The 16357-nt window shown below is 42.9% G+C and overlaps 1 protein-coding gene across 2 annotated transcripts in view; it reads left to right on the forward strand.

Annotated features, from left to right (window-relative positions):
• Positions 1–16357, forward strand: part of TULP3 (TUB like protein 3) — a 54567-nt gene that overhangs the window by 14629 nt on the left and 23581 nt on the right. For both annotated transcript variants that reach the window (XM_032159320.2, XM_032159317.2), the window contains exon 2: positions 7978–8029. In XM_032159320.2, the coding sequence (XP_032015211.1) occupies positions 7978–8029 (52 nt within the window). The remainder of the gene's footprint in view (positions 1–7977; positions 8030–16357) is intronic.

A 16357-nucleotide genomic window follows, 5' to 3' on the forward strand; every position in this document is an offset into this window, starting at 1 on the left:
GGCTCACTGCAAGCTCCGCCTCCCGGGTTCACACCATTCTCCCGCCTCAGCCTCTCCGAGTAGCTGGGACTACAGGCGCCCGCCACCACGCCCGGCTAATTTTTTGTATTTTTAGTAGAGACGGGGTTTCACCGTGGTCTCGACCTCCTGACCTCGTGATCCACCCGCCTCGGCCTCCCAAAGTGCTGGGATTACAAGCGTGAGCCACCGCGCCCGACCCTACAGTTTTTCTTCTAAAGGATGTTAGTCTTCATATAAGCGTGAATAACTAGATTTAAGAATAAAAAATTGTTTTTTGTAGTTGTTTTCTTGAGTTAAACCTTTTATTTCCTTTATCTTTCCTGTGTAGTGTCTTTGCAGTAATTCCTTGTCTCACACATACTATATTTATTTCTGATAGGTTGAGTTGAACCAAATTTTTGTAAATTATATTTATTTTAACTTCATACAGCAGCTAATTACTAAATATTTACAATTATGAATTTCTCTAAATTGCCAAGTTGTCCTCTTTATCACTGCACACTAGCACTTACTGCATTAATGAAAGAAGATAACTATATCTAATTTCTAAGTCTAAAAAATATCAACTTGTGATGTTCTGAAGCAATACTGTAGTCAGTAAAGGAAGCCTTCACTCAAGTTACTATCAGGAAAAGCAACGGGCTGCTCACAGGCTTTATTTTTGCAAGTCTTATCCTGCTGCTTTCCTGGCAAGGATGGTGTTTACTCTCTCCAGTACCACAGAAGGAGCCTGTTTAGCCTCCTGCATCAGTGGCCAAATTGCAGTTGAGTGCTGATTACAGCATCCTTATCTGGCACAGTGTAGGAAGCAGCAAGAAACACTCTTGATTGTTTAGTGGCAATAGATTTTGTGTTACTGGCAGCTCGAAAAATTTACTCTTAACAGGCTGAGAGAAGTTGACAGGAACGTTGAGAGTCCCGAATAATCATAGATTCTTGGGGGTCATTAGTAACATTATTCAGTGCTTCAAAGTACTTGGCAGCGTGGTCTGTTGGGTATAGCACTAGACTAGCAATGGAGAGTAATGTTTTAAAGTATGCTCGAAGTTTCTCTGTTACTTTAGCAAATTTCTTCATTGTCCATACCATCTTCATTCTCTAGAAATACTGTGTGAGCATAATTTAGGTGCTAGATTAAAGGGCAATGGGATTCTTTTTTTTGTTGTTGTTGTTGAGACAGAACCTCGCGCTGTTGCCTAGGCTGGGGTGTAATGGCGTGATCCCAGCTCACTGCAACCTCCACCTCCTGGGTTCAAGTGATTGTCCTGCCTCAGCCTCCAGAGTAGCTGGGACTACAGGCGCGGACCACAGTGCCTGGCTAATTTTTGTATTTTTAGTAGAGATAGGGTTTCACCATGTTGGTCAGGCTGGTCTCGAACTCCTGACCTCAAGTGATCTGCCCACGTTAGCCTCCCAAAGTTCTGGAATTACAGGCATGAGCCACTGCACCTGGTAGCAGTGGGATTTTTAAAGGTAGTCAGTCCACAACAATGAAAAAAAATTACTGAAATGTATATGTTCTTTTTTTCTCTTTGAAAATGTGTATTTTCTTTTTTTCTATTTTGAAAAAATTTGGCAGGGCGTGGTGGCTCATGCCTATAATCCCAGCACTTTGGGAGGCCGAGGCAGGTAGATCACCTGAGGTCGGGAGTTCAAGTCCAGCCTGACCAACAGGGAGAAACCCCGTCTCTACTAAAAATACAAAATAAGCCAGGCGTGGTGGTGCATGCCTGTAATCCCAGCTACTCGGGAGGCTGAGGCAGGAGAATCGCTTGAACCCAGGAGGCGGAGGTTGCGGTGAGCCGAGATCACACCACTGCACTGCAGCCTGGGCAACAAGAGCGAGACTCTATCTCAAAAAAGAAAGAAAGAAAAAGAAAAGAAAAAATTGAAATTTGCTGAAAAGTCGCAAGAAAGCACAGTTGATAAACCTATGCCCTTCACCTAGATTCATCACTAATATTTTTTATACCTGATTTTAAAAAATCATTTTAGACTTACAGAAAATTTGCAAATATATTAGAGAATCCCTCTATACCTTTCACCAAGTTTCCCCTAATGTTAACATCTTTTTTTTTTTTTTTTTAGATGGAGCCTAGCTCTGTCGTCCAGGCTGGAATGCAGTGGCACGATCTCAGCTCACTGCAACCTCTGCCTCCCGGGTTCAAGTGATTCTCCAGCCTCAGCCTCCTGAGTAGCTGGGATTATAGACGCCCGCCACCACGCCCAGCTAATTTTTGTATCTTTAGCAGAGACAGGGTTTCACTGTGTTGGCCAGGCTGGTCTCGAACTCTTGGCCTCCCAAAGTGCTGGGATTACAAGCGTGAGCCACTGTTCCTGGCCTAATGTTAACATCTTATATAACCATAGCCACATTATCAAAATCAGGAAATTAATATAGAATCAATACTGTTAACTAATTCACAGGCCTTATTTGAATTTTGTCAGTTTTCCCACTAATGTCTGTTTCCTAGTCTAGGTTTTTTTGGTGTCCATAAATGTGAATGAGATGGGACACATTGTCAGAAAATTCTCTTTGTGTACACTGTGCAGTGTTGTAAGGCCTTGTAGTTATCTTCAGTTAATTTTTATTTTATCTGTCTATCTTACCTATATCTATCTGAGATGGAATCTCGCTCTGTTGCTCAGGCTGCTGTGCAGGGTCATAATCACAGCTCACTGCACCCTTGAACTCTTGGGCTCAAGCACTCCTCCTACCTCAACCTCCTGAGTAGCTGGGACCACAGGCTCATGGCACCATGCCCAGCAGGTATCTTCAGTTTAGCCTTTACTGGTTGGTAACTGGAGAATAGTTCAAGAGAATGGTGTTCTGTGGGCATTCTCATCTGCCACACTTGAGTGTTTCTGTGTTTCTTCAAGATGTGTATTTAGGGTTTCCCCTGTTTGTACCAAGGAAATAGGAAATTTTCTTTGAGGAAAAAGAGTTACTCCACTTTTTTTTCCTGTAGGAATTCTTTCTGTTTTGTGTTGATTTATTAACCACGCTTGGTTATGGTTAGGCTTGCTATTCAATAACTAAGTTAAAATGAAGGAAAGAGAATATTAACACAGGCTGGGCATGGCGGCTCATGCCTGTATCCCAGCACTTTGGGAGGCCAAGGTGGTCAGATCACCTGTACCTGAAGTCAGGAGTTTGAGACGAACCTGGCCAACATGGCGAAACCCCATCTCCACTAAAAATATGGCAGGCACCTGTTATCCCAGCTACTTGGGAGGCTGACGCAGGAGAATTGCTTGAATCTGGGAGGTGGAGGTTGCAGTGAGCTGAGATCGTGCCACTGCACTCCAGCCTGGACGACAGAGTGAGATTCTGTCTCAAAAAAAAAAAAAAAAAAAAATTAAATCAGAAAAATGTAAATTTATTAAGATGATATTCCAGATTAGACTAGAAATTTTAGTTCAGATTGAATATAAGTCTATAAAATATCTTTTTTTTTTTTTTTGAGACACAGTCTCGCTCTGTGGCCAGGCTGGAGTGCAGTGGCGTGATCTCGGCTCACTGCAACCTCCACCTCCCAGGTTCAAGCAATTCTCTTGCCTCAGCCTCCCGAGTAGCTGGGATAACAGGCACACGCCACCACGCCCAGCTAATTTTTGTATTTTTAGTAGAGATGGGGTTTCACCATGTTGGCCAGGATGGTCTCGATCTCTTGACCTTGGGATCCACCCGCCTCAGCCTCCCAAAGTGTTGGGATTACAGGCGTGAGCCACCACACCCGGCCTTATAAAATGTCTTTATAGGTTATAATTTAACTAAAGGTATAACTTTTTAAGTTATAATTTATTTAAACTTAGAACTCAGGGAAAGTGTGACTTTTGATATATAGGAGACTTGTAAATGTTACAGTTACTTAACATGTATTTATTGTCTCTTCTGTTCAGGTCAAAATGCTTTGATTATACCCTATTTATTCAGATTGTCTGTTCAGCTTGCCCAGGCTTGATGAAAGGAATCAAGTGGTATCTAGATGTACTGTCAGAGACACACCTGTTTTTTTCACTATTTGAGGCCTTAAGAGAAACATTTGAAAACTTTAGTCGTATGCCAGAACTTAGCATTTTTGAAGAAGTTTTAGCATGGGTGGGGAATGATTTGTTTTCCCCCATGCCAGAAGTCATCACACCTTTGGTTTACTGTTGAGAACAGAGTGCAGATTTGTAGCAGCAGCTGTTTGAAAATACTAGTTCATGGTGGAGATTGCAGTGAGCCAAGGTCATTGCCACTGCACTCTAGCCCAGGTGACAGAGCCAGACCCTGTCTAAAAAAAATTTTTTTTTTTTTTTTTTTTTTTTGTGAGAGAGCCTTGCACTGTCGCCTGGGCTAGAGTGCAGTGGCGCCATCTTGGCTCACTGCAACCTCTGCCTCCCGGGTTCACGCGATTCTCCTGCCTCAGTCTCCTAAGTAGCTGGGATTACAGGTGCCCACCACCATACCTGGCTAATATTTTGTATTTTTAGTAGAGATGGGGTTTCACTATGTTGGCCAGACTGCTCTTGAACTCCTGACCTCGTGATCCGCCGGCCTCGGCCTCCAAAAGTGCTGGGAATACAGGCGTGAGCCACCGGCCCTTTTTTTTTTCTTTTTTTTGAGACGGAGTCCCGCTCTGTCATCCAGGCTAGAGTGGTGCAGTGACGCGATCTTGGCTCACTGCATCCTCCGCCTCCTGGGTTCAAGTGATTCTCCTGCCTCAGCTTCCTGAGTAGCTGCGATTACAGGTGCCCGCCGCCACGCCCAGCTAATTTTTTGTATTTTAGCACAGATGGGGTTTCACCATGTTGGCCAGGCTGGTCTCGAACTTCTGAGCTCAGGCAATGCACCCACCTTGGCCTCCCAAAGTTCTGGGATTACAGGCATGAGCCACTGCATCTGGCCTAATTTTTTTTAATTAAAAAAAAATGGCTGTAATCTCAGCACTTCGGGAGGCCGAGGCGGGTGGATCACCTGAGGTCAGGAGTTCGAGACCAGCCTGGCCAACATGATGAAACCCCGTCTCTACTAAAAATACAAAAATTAGCCGGGTGTGGTGGCACACGCCTGTAATCCCAGCTGCTGAGGAGGCTGAGGCAGGAGAATCGCTTGAATCTGGGAAGCGGAGGTTGCAGCGAGCCAAGATCACATCATTGTACTCCAGCCTGGGCAAGAAGAGCGAGCCCTTCATCTCAAAATAAGTAAATAAATAAATAATAAATTTTAAAAAATGAAAATACTAGTCCATAACAGTGGACTTTTTTCTCCAAGTTCTCCTTTTGCTATATAACGTCATTTTATGCAGAACTTAAAAAAATTTATACTGATACACGGCCAGGTGCAGTGGCTCACGCCTGTAATCCCAGCACTTTGGGAAGCCGAGGTAGGCAGATCACTTGAGGTCAGGAGTTCAAGACCAGCCTGGCCAACATGGCAAAACCCCACCTCTACTAAAAATACAAAAATTGGCCTGGTGTGGTGCCTCACACCTGTAATCCCAGCACTTGGGGAGACTGAGGTGGGCAGATCACAAGGTTGAGGTCAGGAGATCGAGACCATCCTGTCTAACTGGCGAAACCCCGTCTCTACTAAAAATACAAAAAATTAGCCGAGTGTAGCAACGTGCACCTATAGTCCCAGCTACTCAGAAGGTTGAGGCAGGAGAATCGCTTGAACCTGGAAGGCAGAGGTTGCAGTGAGCCAAGATTGTGCCACTGCACTCCAGCCTGGGTGACAGAGTGAGACTCCGTCTCCAAAAAAAAAAAAAAAATTAGCTGGGCATGATGGTGCATGCCTGTAGTTCTAGCTACTCAGGAGGCTGAGGCACAAGAATGGCTTGAACCCGGGAGGTGGAGGTTGCAGTGAGATGAGTTCAAGCCATTGCACTCTAGCTTGGGCAGGAGAGAGAGTCTGTCTCAAAAAAAAAAAAAAAATTTTTTATACTTATACACACTGAATACCTGTAATGTTCTAGCACTCTAGTTTTGTTTTTATCTTTTTTTTGTCACACTATATTAATGAAGGATTTTTAAATTTAGGATTTAAAAATACATGACTGCAGATAAAAAACATTAAAGAAAACATAGGAACATATGTAGGTGAAACATGGTGGGGCACAAAGTCAAGGCCAGAGGCTGTTGTATCTGACATTTTTGTTTATTTGTTCCTCTTTGGAGCTGGGAGAAAAGAGATGATTTATTGACCACCCAGTGTTTTTTTATTTGTTTTTTAAACATAAAGGTCATGAGTGAATTAATAGAGAGGCATGTCAGAAAGTCAGAAAGCACCTGCACATCTGTGTGAGGGTTGTTAAACCTGCCTCACAAGTGATGAAGAGGAAGAATCTTTGAGACAGCATGCAAACCGAAGTTGCTATGCATTAGTAAGATGCATAGAACCTTCTAAAATGTAGGAATGTAGTGGCACACCATTAAGCCATACATAAATGCTTTGGTATATTTGCCCCAAATGTAGCAAAAACCATGCTTCTCTTTGTGGTAATGGAATTTGTCTTCTTAAATAGCACCTTGTAGTTCCAGTTTTTCTGGCACTAAGTTCCCAGTAAACATTTATCATCCAGGTAATTGAGAACCATTTATGCCTTATTTCATACTTCACCCTTTCCAAGAATGCTGAGTCACAAAATAAAAGTCATAAATTAGGAAATTGTCAAAAATAGAAAAGGCTTCAGAGAGAGGTTTTTTGTTTTTTCTGTTTGTTTGTTTTGAGCCATAGTCTCACCCTGTCGCCCAGGCTGGAGTGCAATGGTGTGATCTTGCTCTTCCTCCGCCTCCCTGGTTCAAGCAATTCTCCTGCCTCAGTTCCTGAATAGCTGGGATTACAGGTGTGGCCACCACACCGGGCAAATTTTTTGTATCTTAATAGAGACAGGGTTTCACTATGTTGGACAGGCTGGTCTCGAACTCCTGACCTTGTGATCCACCCGCCTTGACCTCCCAAAGTGCTGGGATTACAGGTGTGAGCCACCGTGCCCAGCCCAAAGAGAGTTTTTAAATGTTCAGAAGGGCTTGGTTTATCAGCTGAAGACTGGTTTTATTCCATTTTTATTGTTTTTTTCCTACTTCAAGCAAATCTGTCTCTCAGTGGCAATAAATGTCATTTGTTCATCCATACTTACAGTCCTCTCCTTTGATGACTGGCATAATAAGTGTTACTAATGACAGACTTGAGTAAGTTAAATGAAATGCCCAAATCTTCAGGAATTCAGTAGGCTCTAGTAAAATGCTATACACAGTGAAATTTTCCCCATCTTAGAACTACAAAAAATACATAAATATATTTGATTTTTCAGATGTAATTTAGATGCCAGAAGGAGACCAGAATTGGGATCTGTTTCTGCTGTTTAGCCTTACGCATGACTCTTCAAGTCTGTTTCTTCATCTTCAAAGTGTGAAAAATAATGGTACCTAGTTCATAGGGCTGTTTTAAAGAATAAACAAAGTAATACCATGTAAAATGCTTACCACTGTGTTCAGAGCATAATGCGTACCCAAGACATTGTTTAAAACAAAAGGAAATCCCTGCATGCATGGGGTCTGTGTTTTCCTTTTTTTTTCTTTTTTTTTTTTTTTTTTTTTTTAGTAGAGGCAGGATTTCACCGTGTTAGTCAGGATGGTCTCCATCTCCTGACCTCGTGATCCGCCCGCCTCGGCCTCCTAAAGTGTTGGGATTACAGGCGTGAGCCACCGCGCCCAGCCGGGGTCTGTGTTTTTATCTTTTTCTTGTCGTTGGAGTATTTCAGTCTCCTCAGGTCCTCTGGAATAAGTGTGGTGTTAAGGGTAGGAAGTCCTCCTGCAGTCAGTGTGGGTAGCCTCTAGAAGCTGATGCCTTCTATAAGGCAGAATCGATTGGTTCCAAATAGCCCAAAAGAGTACATGCATAAAAAGATGAAATTGACAAGGCGTTTTCTCTTTATATACTTGCTTTATTTTTTTTTTTTTTAACAGTGTCTTCCACGAAGAAATGATGAAGATGCGACAGGCTAAGCTAGATTATCAGGTGAGCAGAGTCTTCTCTTTTGAAATAGGTGGCTAACTATACTGACCGTGATGCTGATGGTCTTGGCTCTGAAGCCTTTGGCAGGGCTATGGAAAGAAGACTGGAAAGGAGAAGGCTCAGGTGGTTACCTGTGAAACAGTGTCTGGAGTTAGTGGTTGCTGAACTAAGGCTCTGGGCTATGGCAAGACCAAAGTGCTTTGAGGATGTCAGCAACAAGACCGGCCTTGGATTTACAATCACCAAAAATTCCTTGGTGCCTTTCTTTCCAAGGAATTAAAAGAACGTTAACATTGTATTTCTGTGTAGTAATTTGGTTCTGCTACCTTAAATACCTCTCTACGATGTAATTTCACTTAACTACAAGATGGTGTTCTTACGCTAAAATGCAGATCCGAACTTGCTGCTGTGCTGCTTTAAAATCTCCGTCGCATGGCCGGTCGAGGTGGCTCGTGCTTGTAATCCCAGCACTTTGGGAGGCCAAGGCAGGCAGATCATGAGGTCAGGAGATCGAGACCATCCTGGCTAACATGGTGAAACCCAGTCTCTACTAAAAAATACAAAAAATTAGCCGGGCATGGTGGCGGGCGCCTGTAGTCCCAGCTACTCAGGAGGCTGAGGCAGGAGAATGGCGTGAACCCAGGAGGCGGAGCTTGCAGTGAGCTGAGATCGCGCCACTGCACTCCAGCCTGGTGACAGAGCAAGACTCCGTCTCAAAAAAAAAAAAAAAATCTCCATCGCATAGAGAACGATTTTCTTCACAGAGCTGCTGGCACATTTAGTTTGTTTTCTCCATTACACTAAGCTCTATGAGAACAGGAGACAAGCATGTTGTGGATAACCATTATATCAGAAATTCTCAGCACAGTGCTGGACGTGTAATAATCCTTCATTAAGTATTTGAACAAAGGAAGGAATAAATGAACGGTTTTGTGTTGTTACATGCTGTGATCATCATATTCAGGTAGCTTAGAATGTATACCCAACATACGTTGCATTTATATTCTCTTTTTTCTATAAATCTATTCTAATTCAGCAAATTCTGTAGCTAGGATCGTTAACAGTCAAGATGTCTGGATTCAGTAGGTGACTAAATGTCTCTAAAGTTTTTTCTTCTCTTCGTTATGTGGTTGGTGGAACTAATAATGGGACTTCTAGCCTAATAAATTATTTTAAAGGTGGAATTACCGAAAACTAAGAAACAAACTAATTTACTGTGATCTTGGAGAAAATTCTGTTACACACACACATATACATACACACTTATCCCTCTGCCCGCAGAGATCACAGTAATTGTGATGAGCCCTTTATTTTCTGCATTCCGTTGCACAGCAAATTGTATTTGGGGAGAAGTGGGTACAAAAATACAGATCTTTGATTTATTTTTATTCGTTTTTATTCTAAGGCATCCTAGTATCGTAAGGCCCAATTGTACCTACTTTGTTAACATTAGGTAAAATCTATGGTTCATCTATCAATCATGTTCTAAGACATTAGTCTTTAAATTTTGTATATAGATACATTTTCTGAGTTTTTTTTTTAAGGTGGCCCTAATATTTTGTAATTGTATTCTTTTCATTGAAAATGCTATATGTGGTATAAATGTTGTAACTTTTGTAAGCCTTTTTGTAGCACAGTTTTTTTTAAATTATGTTTTTACATAGGTAATAAAAACATAAGAATTCAAATAATATAAGATAGATGTTTGATGAAAACATCTCTCTCTGCTTGGCTCAGTTCTTTATCAGTGGCTATCACTGATTTTTAATATATCTTCCAGAGATAGTGAATTTTTTTTTTTTTTTTTTTTTTGAGATGGAATCTCACTCTGTCGCCCAGACTGGAGTGCAGTGGCGCAGTCTTGGCTCACTGCAAGCTCCAACTCCCAGGTTCACGCCATTCTCCTGCCTCAGCCTCCCGAGTAGCTAGGACTACAGGCGCCCACCACCACGCCCGGCTAATTTTTTTTTTTTTTTTTGTATTTTTACTAGAGACGGGGTTTCACTGTGTTAGCCAGGATGGTCTCGAACTCCTGACCTCATGATCCGCCCGCCTCGGCCTCCCAAAGTGCTGGGATTACAGGCGTGAGCCACTGCGCCCAGCCCTTTTTTTTTTTTTTTTCGAGTCAGTGAATTTAGAGAACATAAAAATTTATAGGAATTTTTTTCACATGCCTAGGAGTTTCAAAGGAATTTTTCAAAATTAAAAAAAAATCTTTGGATCAGATGTATAAATTTTGGTGTTAAATAATGTATGAGAAGCTGGCATGGTGGTGTGCACCTGTAGTTCCAGCTGCCTGGGAGGCTTAGGAAGAAGGATCCCTTGACCTCAAGTGTTTTAGTTCAGTCCGGGCAACACAGCAAGACACCACCCTGCATCTCTTTAAAAAAAAAAAAAATGTGTATGAGAATATTGTTAGAGCCATGAAATGCCAATAGGTGCTTAAGAAGGAAGTCACTCAGTAGTGGGTAAGGGAATTTCCACAAATGCAAGCTGAGCATTCAAATGGTGTATAACAACAACAAAGGCGGCACCACATAATGAAGAAAATGGGCTGGGAATCAGAAGAATTTGGTTCTAGTTCTGGCTCTGCCATTATTCAGCTGTGTGATTTTAGGTAAAGTTCTTAAAGTCAGTTGCCCTCAGTCATTTCATCTGTAGAGTGAAGTTAGACTGGATAAAATAATAGAATGTTAGAAAGAATCTTAAGAGTGTCTAAGTTAAGCCAAGATGGAGGCATATTGAGGAAGGGCAGGCTACAGTTCAGCCCAGGCATCCCAGGTGGGCAGTATCTTGGTGCAGCTTCACAGTCCAGAGTAGGCCAACCTGCCCAAGGGATACAGTGCACACCCATCAGTGACGGTGGCACATCCTAGCAGTTACCCTCAATGGAGGTGGCAGAGGCTGGGGAAGCCCTGCCCAGATGTACATTAGATTAGACTCAGGAATTCTGCTATGGCAGTGTCCCTTTGGTTCAGTGTCACTGGTCGTGAGCTTTGTAGGATAAGAACAGCTAAAAGCAACCAAAGTTAATCAGTCTCCTGAGGATTGGTTTGTATTAGCCAGTCTCATAAGTGATGAATCTGAATCTGAGAATCACTTTCTAGTGAACTGTATTTGAGAATTAGCTGGTCATTACATTCCCAGTAGAAATTTCTGTGGGAAGTTTGCAGTCAGAATGTGGCTTGGTATATTCGAAATCAGAGCAGGTAGAGTTTGTAAAATGCTATTTATAGTGATACGTTACAATATGATAGTATGATTAATTCACCTCTTCTGAAGGGATATACCTACCCAAGGAAGGAGACTCGCACGTGCCCAGGACATTCTCCCTGCCTTAGTGCTAGAGACACAGGGTAGATCTTGTTCTTTCCCTTCCCTTAACTCGTTTTTTTTTTTCTTCTTTTGAGACAGTCTCCCTCTGTCGCCAGGCTGGAGTGCAGTGGTGCGATCTCGGCTCACTGCAACCTCTGCCTCTGTGCCCAGCTAGTTTTTCCACATTCTTACCAACACTTGTTATTGTCTGTCTGTGATTTAGAGCCATTTTAGTGGGTGTGAAGTGGTATCTCATTGTAGTTTTGATTTGCATTACCCTAATGACTAATTATGTGGAGTTTTGTGTGTGTGTGTGTGTGTGTGTGTGTGTGTGTGTGTGTGTGTGTGGTGGCCTTTTGTTTTTTTATTTTTTTGAGATAGAGTCTTGCTCTGTCACACAGGCTGCAGTGCAGTGATACGGTCATAGCTCACTGAAGTCTTGACCTCCTGGGCTCAAGCGATCCTCCCACCTCAGCCTCCCAAGTAGCTGAGACTACAGGCATGCACCACCACACGTGGCTAATTTTTCTTTTTTCTTTTCTTTTTCCTGTATTTAGAGATGGGATCATGCAGTGTTGCCCAGGCTGGTCTCAAACTTGTGACCTCAAGTGATCCTCCTTCCTCTGCCTTCCAAAGTGCTAGGATTATAGGCATGAGCCATCATGGCTGTTCAAGTTTTATAGTTTTAGCTTTTACACTTTCTGTGGTTTATTTATTTTTATTTATTTATTTTTTTCTGAGATGCAGTATTTCTCTGTCCCCCAGGCTGGAGTGTAGTGGCACAATCTCAGCTCACTGCAACCTCCGCCTCCCGGGTTCAAGCAATTCTCCTGCCTCAGCCTCCTGAGTAGCTGAGATTACAGGCGTGCGCCACCATGCCTGGCTAATTTTTGTATTTTTAGTAGAGACCGGGTTACACCATGTTGGTCAGGCTGGTCTCAAACTCCTAACCTCATGATCCGCCTGCTTTGGCCTCCCAAAGTGCTGGGATTACAGGCATGAGCCACTGTGCCCGGCCTCTCTGGTTTACTTTTGAAACTGATATATAATAATTGTACGTATTTATGGGGTACACATGATATTTGATACATGCACACAATGTGTAATGATCAAATTATTGTAATGATCACGTTATTTAAGGTATCCATCACCTCAAACATTTATCATTTCTTTGTGTTGGGAACATTTCAAATCTTCTAGCTATTTTGAAATATACAATAAATAATTCTTTTTTTTTTTTTTTTTTTTTTTTTTTGAGACAGAGTTTTGCTCTTGTCGCCCAGGCTGGAGTACAATGGCGCAATCTCGGCTCACTGCAACCTCTGCCTCCCAGGTTCAAGCAATTCTCCTGCCTCAGCCTCCTGAGTAGCTGGGATTATAGGCATGTGCCACCACGCCCAGCTAATTTTGTATTTGTAGTAGAGACGGGGTTTCTCCATGTTGGTTAGGCTGGTCTTGAACTCCCGACCTCAGGTGATCTGCTCACCTTGGCCTCCCAAAGTGCTGGGGATTACAGGCATGAGCCACCACCCCCAGCCAATAAATTATTCTTAACTATAGTCACCCTCTTGTGCTACTGAACACTAGAACATATTCCTTCTATCTAACTGTATGTTTGAATTAATTGCTGTGTATAGTGTGAAACAGAGATTCAGCTTCATTCTTTAGCATGTGGATATCCAGCTATCCCAACACCATTTATTGAAATACTTTCCTGTTGAGTATATCTTGCTTTTATTTTTACCAGTTTCACTAGGATACTCTTTTTTGTTTTTGAGGAGAAATCTTTCTCTGTTGCCCAGGTTGGAGTGTAGTGGCACAATCTTGGCTCATTGCAACCTCTGCCTCCCAGATTCATGTGATTTTTGTGCCTCAGCCTCCAGAGTAGCTGGGATTACAGGAGTGCGCCACCATGCCTGGCTAATTTTTGTATTTTTCGTAGAGATGGAGTTTCACCATGTTGGCCAGGCTGGTCTTGAACTCCTGGCCTCAAGTGATCCACCCACCTTGGTCTCCCAAAGTGCTGGGATTACAGGTGTGAGCCACCATACCTGGCAAGATAGTCGTTTTCAGGGTATGTGGGCACCTTAGCAAGCTGCAGAAGGGATTTTCTTTTCTTTTCTTTTTTTTGAGACAAGAGTCTAGCTCTGTTGCCCAGGCTGGAGTGTAGTGGCATGATCTTGGCTCACTGCAACCTCTGCCTCCCAGGTTCAAGCGATTCTTATGCCTCAGCCTCTCGAGTAGCTAGGACTACAGACAAACGCCACCACACCTGGCTAATTTTTGGTATTTTTAGTAGAAGCAGGGTTTTGCCACGTTTGTCAGGCTGGTCTCAAACTCCTGGCCTCAAGTGATCCACCCACCTCGGCCTCCCAAAGTGCTGGGATTACAGGCGTGAGCCACTGCGCCCAGCCCAGAATGGATTTTCTGATTCTTGCTGTGATATTTCTGACATGGATGCATATTAGGTAGAGTACATTTATTTCATCTGATGAAAATGGATTAAAGTACAACATAGTTCCTTTGAGCCGAGTTGCTCTTCTGTTTGTATGATGAGAGGTCATCACTGCACTGAATGATATTTTAAGAAGTCTAGTTTAAAAATTTTAGTCTTCCTATGATCTTGCTTTGTGGGCAGGGAGATTAAAGTAGTTTTTTTTTTTTTTTTGGAAACAGTCTCGTTCTGTTGCCAGGCTGGAGTGCAATGGTGCAATCTCGGCTCAGGCTCACTGCAACCTCCACCTCCCGGGTTCAAGTGATTCTCCTCTCTCAGCCTTCTGAGTAGCTGGGACTACAGGCACATGCCTCCACGCCCAGCTAATTTTTTTAATTTTTAGTAGAGATGGGATTTCACCATGTTGGCCAGGATGGTCTCAATCCTTTGACCTCGTGATCTGCCCGCCTCAGCCTCCCAAAGTGCTGGGATTACAGGTGTGAGCCACCGTGCCCGGCCGAGATTAGTTATTTTTAAACAAACTAATAGACCGCAGACAACCAGCCTGATGCTGGTTGTACTCTGTGGTTGGTTGGTCTGTTGGAAAACTGTCATAGTGTAACCTCAGCCTATCACCTCTAGGGTGACTCCTTCTCTAGGAAAATTGAGAATTAGTTAAACTATCATTAATTTAAATGAAGTTTTATTTATTTTTGAGATGGTTGCTCTGTTGCTCAGGCTGGAGTGCAATGGCGCGATCTTGGCTCACTGCAACCTTTGCCTCCCGGGTTCAAGCAATTCTCCTGCCTCAGCCTCCCAAGTAGCTGGGTTTACAGGCTTGTGCCACCACATCCAGCTAATTTTTGCATTTTTAGCAGAGGTGGGGTTTCCAGCATGTTGGCCTTGAACTCCTGACCTCAAGAGATCCTCCCACCTCAGCCTCCCAAAGTGCTGGGATTACAGGCATGAGCCACTGCGCCGGTCAGAGCTTTATTATTTTATTGAATAAAGTTATTTCATGGAAATTTCCTCCTATCTAATCTCCTTTAGTTTCTTATTGTTTATTTTGACATCACCATTCAATATTTTGGCCCCAGGCAGTATAGTAAGATATACTACTAAATTCTTGGGAAGATAGATTCTTTTACGGTTCAATTCCCAAGATAATTGGGAAATTTAAAGGTGATTAAATTTTAGTTTATATGACACTTAAAATCATGAAGGCAGTGTATTTTAATTGCATTTAGGGCATCTAACCATCAGCTTTGGCTTTCTTCCTGGCTCCCTGACTATCTTGGTAATGAGTCCTTCGTTGATGTAGCCTCATTTAAAGCACTCTTAGGTTTTCAGGGAAGTAAAATATAAATGAAATAAGAATTGACATTGTTACATTCAAACCCAAGTAGCACTTCTCTCCTCCCCCATCCAAACTGCATGACGGTTTTCACCAAGATGGCAGCTTGCACATATATGTTTAATGGTATTTTTCTTATTTGTAAACTTGGACAGTAGTAAGATCTATTCAATACTGAGGTATAGTAGCTGTGGCCCTGATTACAGTTTGAGTCTACAGTTGTTTTTTTTTTAAGTCATTGGTCTAAATGAGTTTGATTGGTCTTTAAGTAGATAGAGAGAGGCTTCCCCAGATACCTTGGCGGGAACACTGTGGTCAGGGGTCTAGTCTCCCCTTTACAAGTCTGAGAGCTTAGTTTGTCAGTGAACCTGGGTATAACCAGGTCCTTTGGCACAAATTCACACTAGTTAAACCCACGCCAGTAAGTTTTAAAACCAGAACCCCAAGTTATTAATTTACAAAGGGAGCTCTACTCTTTCAGTGTGTATTCATCTCTACTGTTCATGATACTCTTTTCCTGGGAATACGACACCTAAGAAGTTAAACTTCAAATTAGAAGGCTTATTGGTGAGCAAGGAATCAGAGGGAATGAGGTCAGGAGTTTGAGACCAGCCTGGCCAACATGGTGAAACTCCATCTCTATTAAAAGTTTAAAAATTAGCTGGGCATGGTGGGGTGCACCTGTAATCCCAGCTACTCGGGAGGCTGAGGCAGGAAAATTGCATGAACCTGGGAGGCAGAGGTTGCAGTGAGCTGAGATCACACCACTGCACTCCAGCCTGGGCAACAGAGCGAGACTGTCTCAAAAAAAAAAAAAAGATATTTCTCTTTCTTGGACAAACCGGATAACCCTATCAAATTCTAGCTCTTTGGCCTCTCTTTTCTAGACCACAGCAGAAAACTCCTTTTCTATAGAAAATATTTTCCTTGGCCCGGTGCGGTGGCTCATGCCTGTAATCCCAGCACTTTGGGAGGCCAAGGCGGGCGGATCACGAGGTCAGGAGATCGAGACCATCCTGGCCAACATGGTGAAACCTCATCTCTACTAAGAATACAAAAAATTAGCCGGGCGCGGTGCCGGACGCCTGTAGTCCCAGCTATTTGGGAGGCTAAGGCAGGAGAATGGCGTGAACCTGGGAGGCGGAGCTTGCAGTGAGCTGAGATCGCGCCACTGCACTCCAGCCTGCGCGACAGTGCGAGACTCTGCTCAAAAAAAAAAAAAAAAAAA

This window comes from Hylobates moloch, unplaced genomic scaffold (genome assembly GCF_009828535.3).
Source record: "Hylobates moloch isolate HMO894 unplaced genomic scaffold, HMol_V3 SCAFFOLD_8, whole genome shotgun sequence".
In the NCBI taxonomy this organism is placed as follows: domain Eukaryota; kingdom Metazoa; phylum Chordata; class Mammalia; order Primates; family Hylobatidae; genus Hylobates; species Hylobates moloch.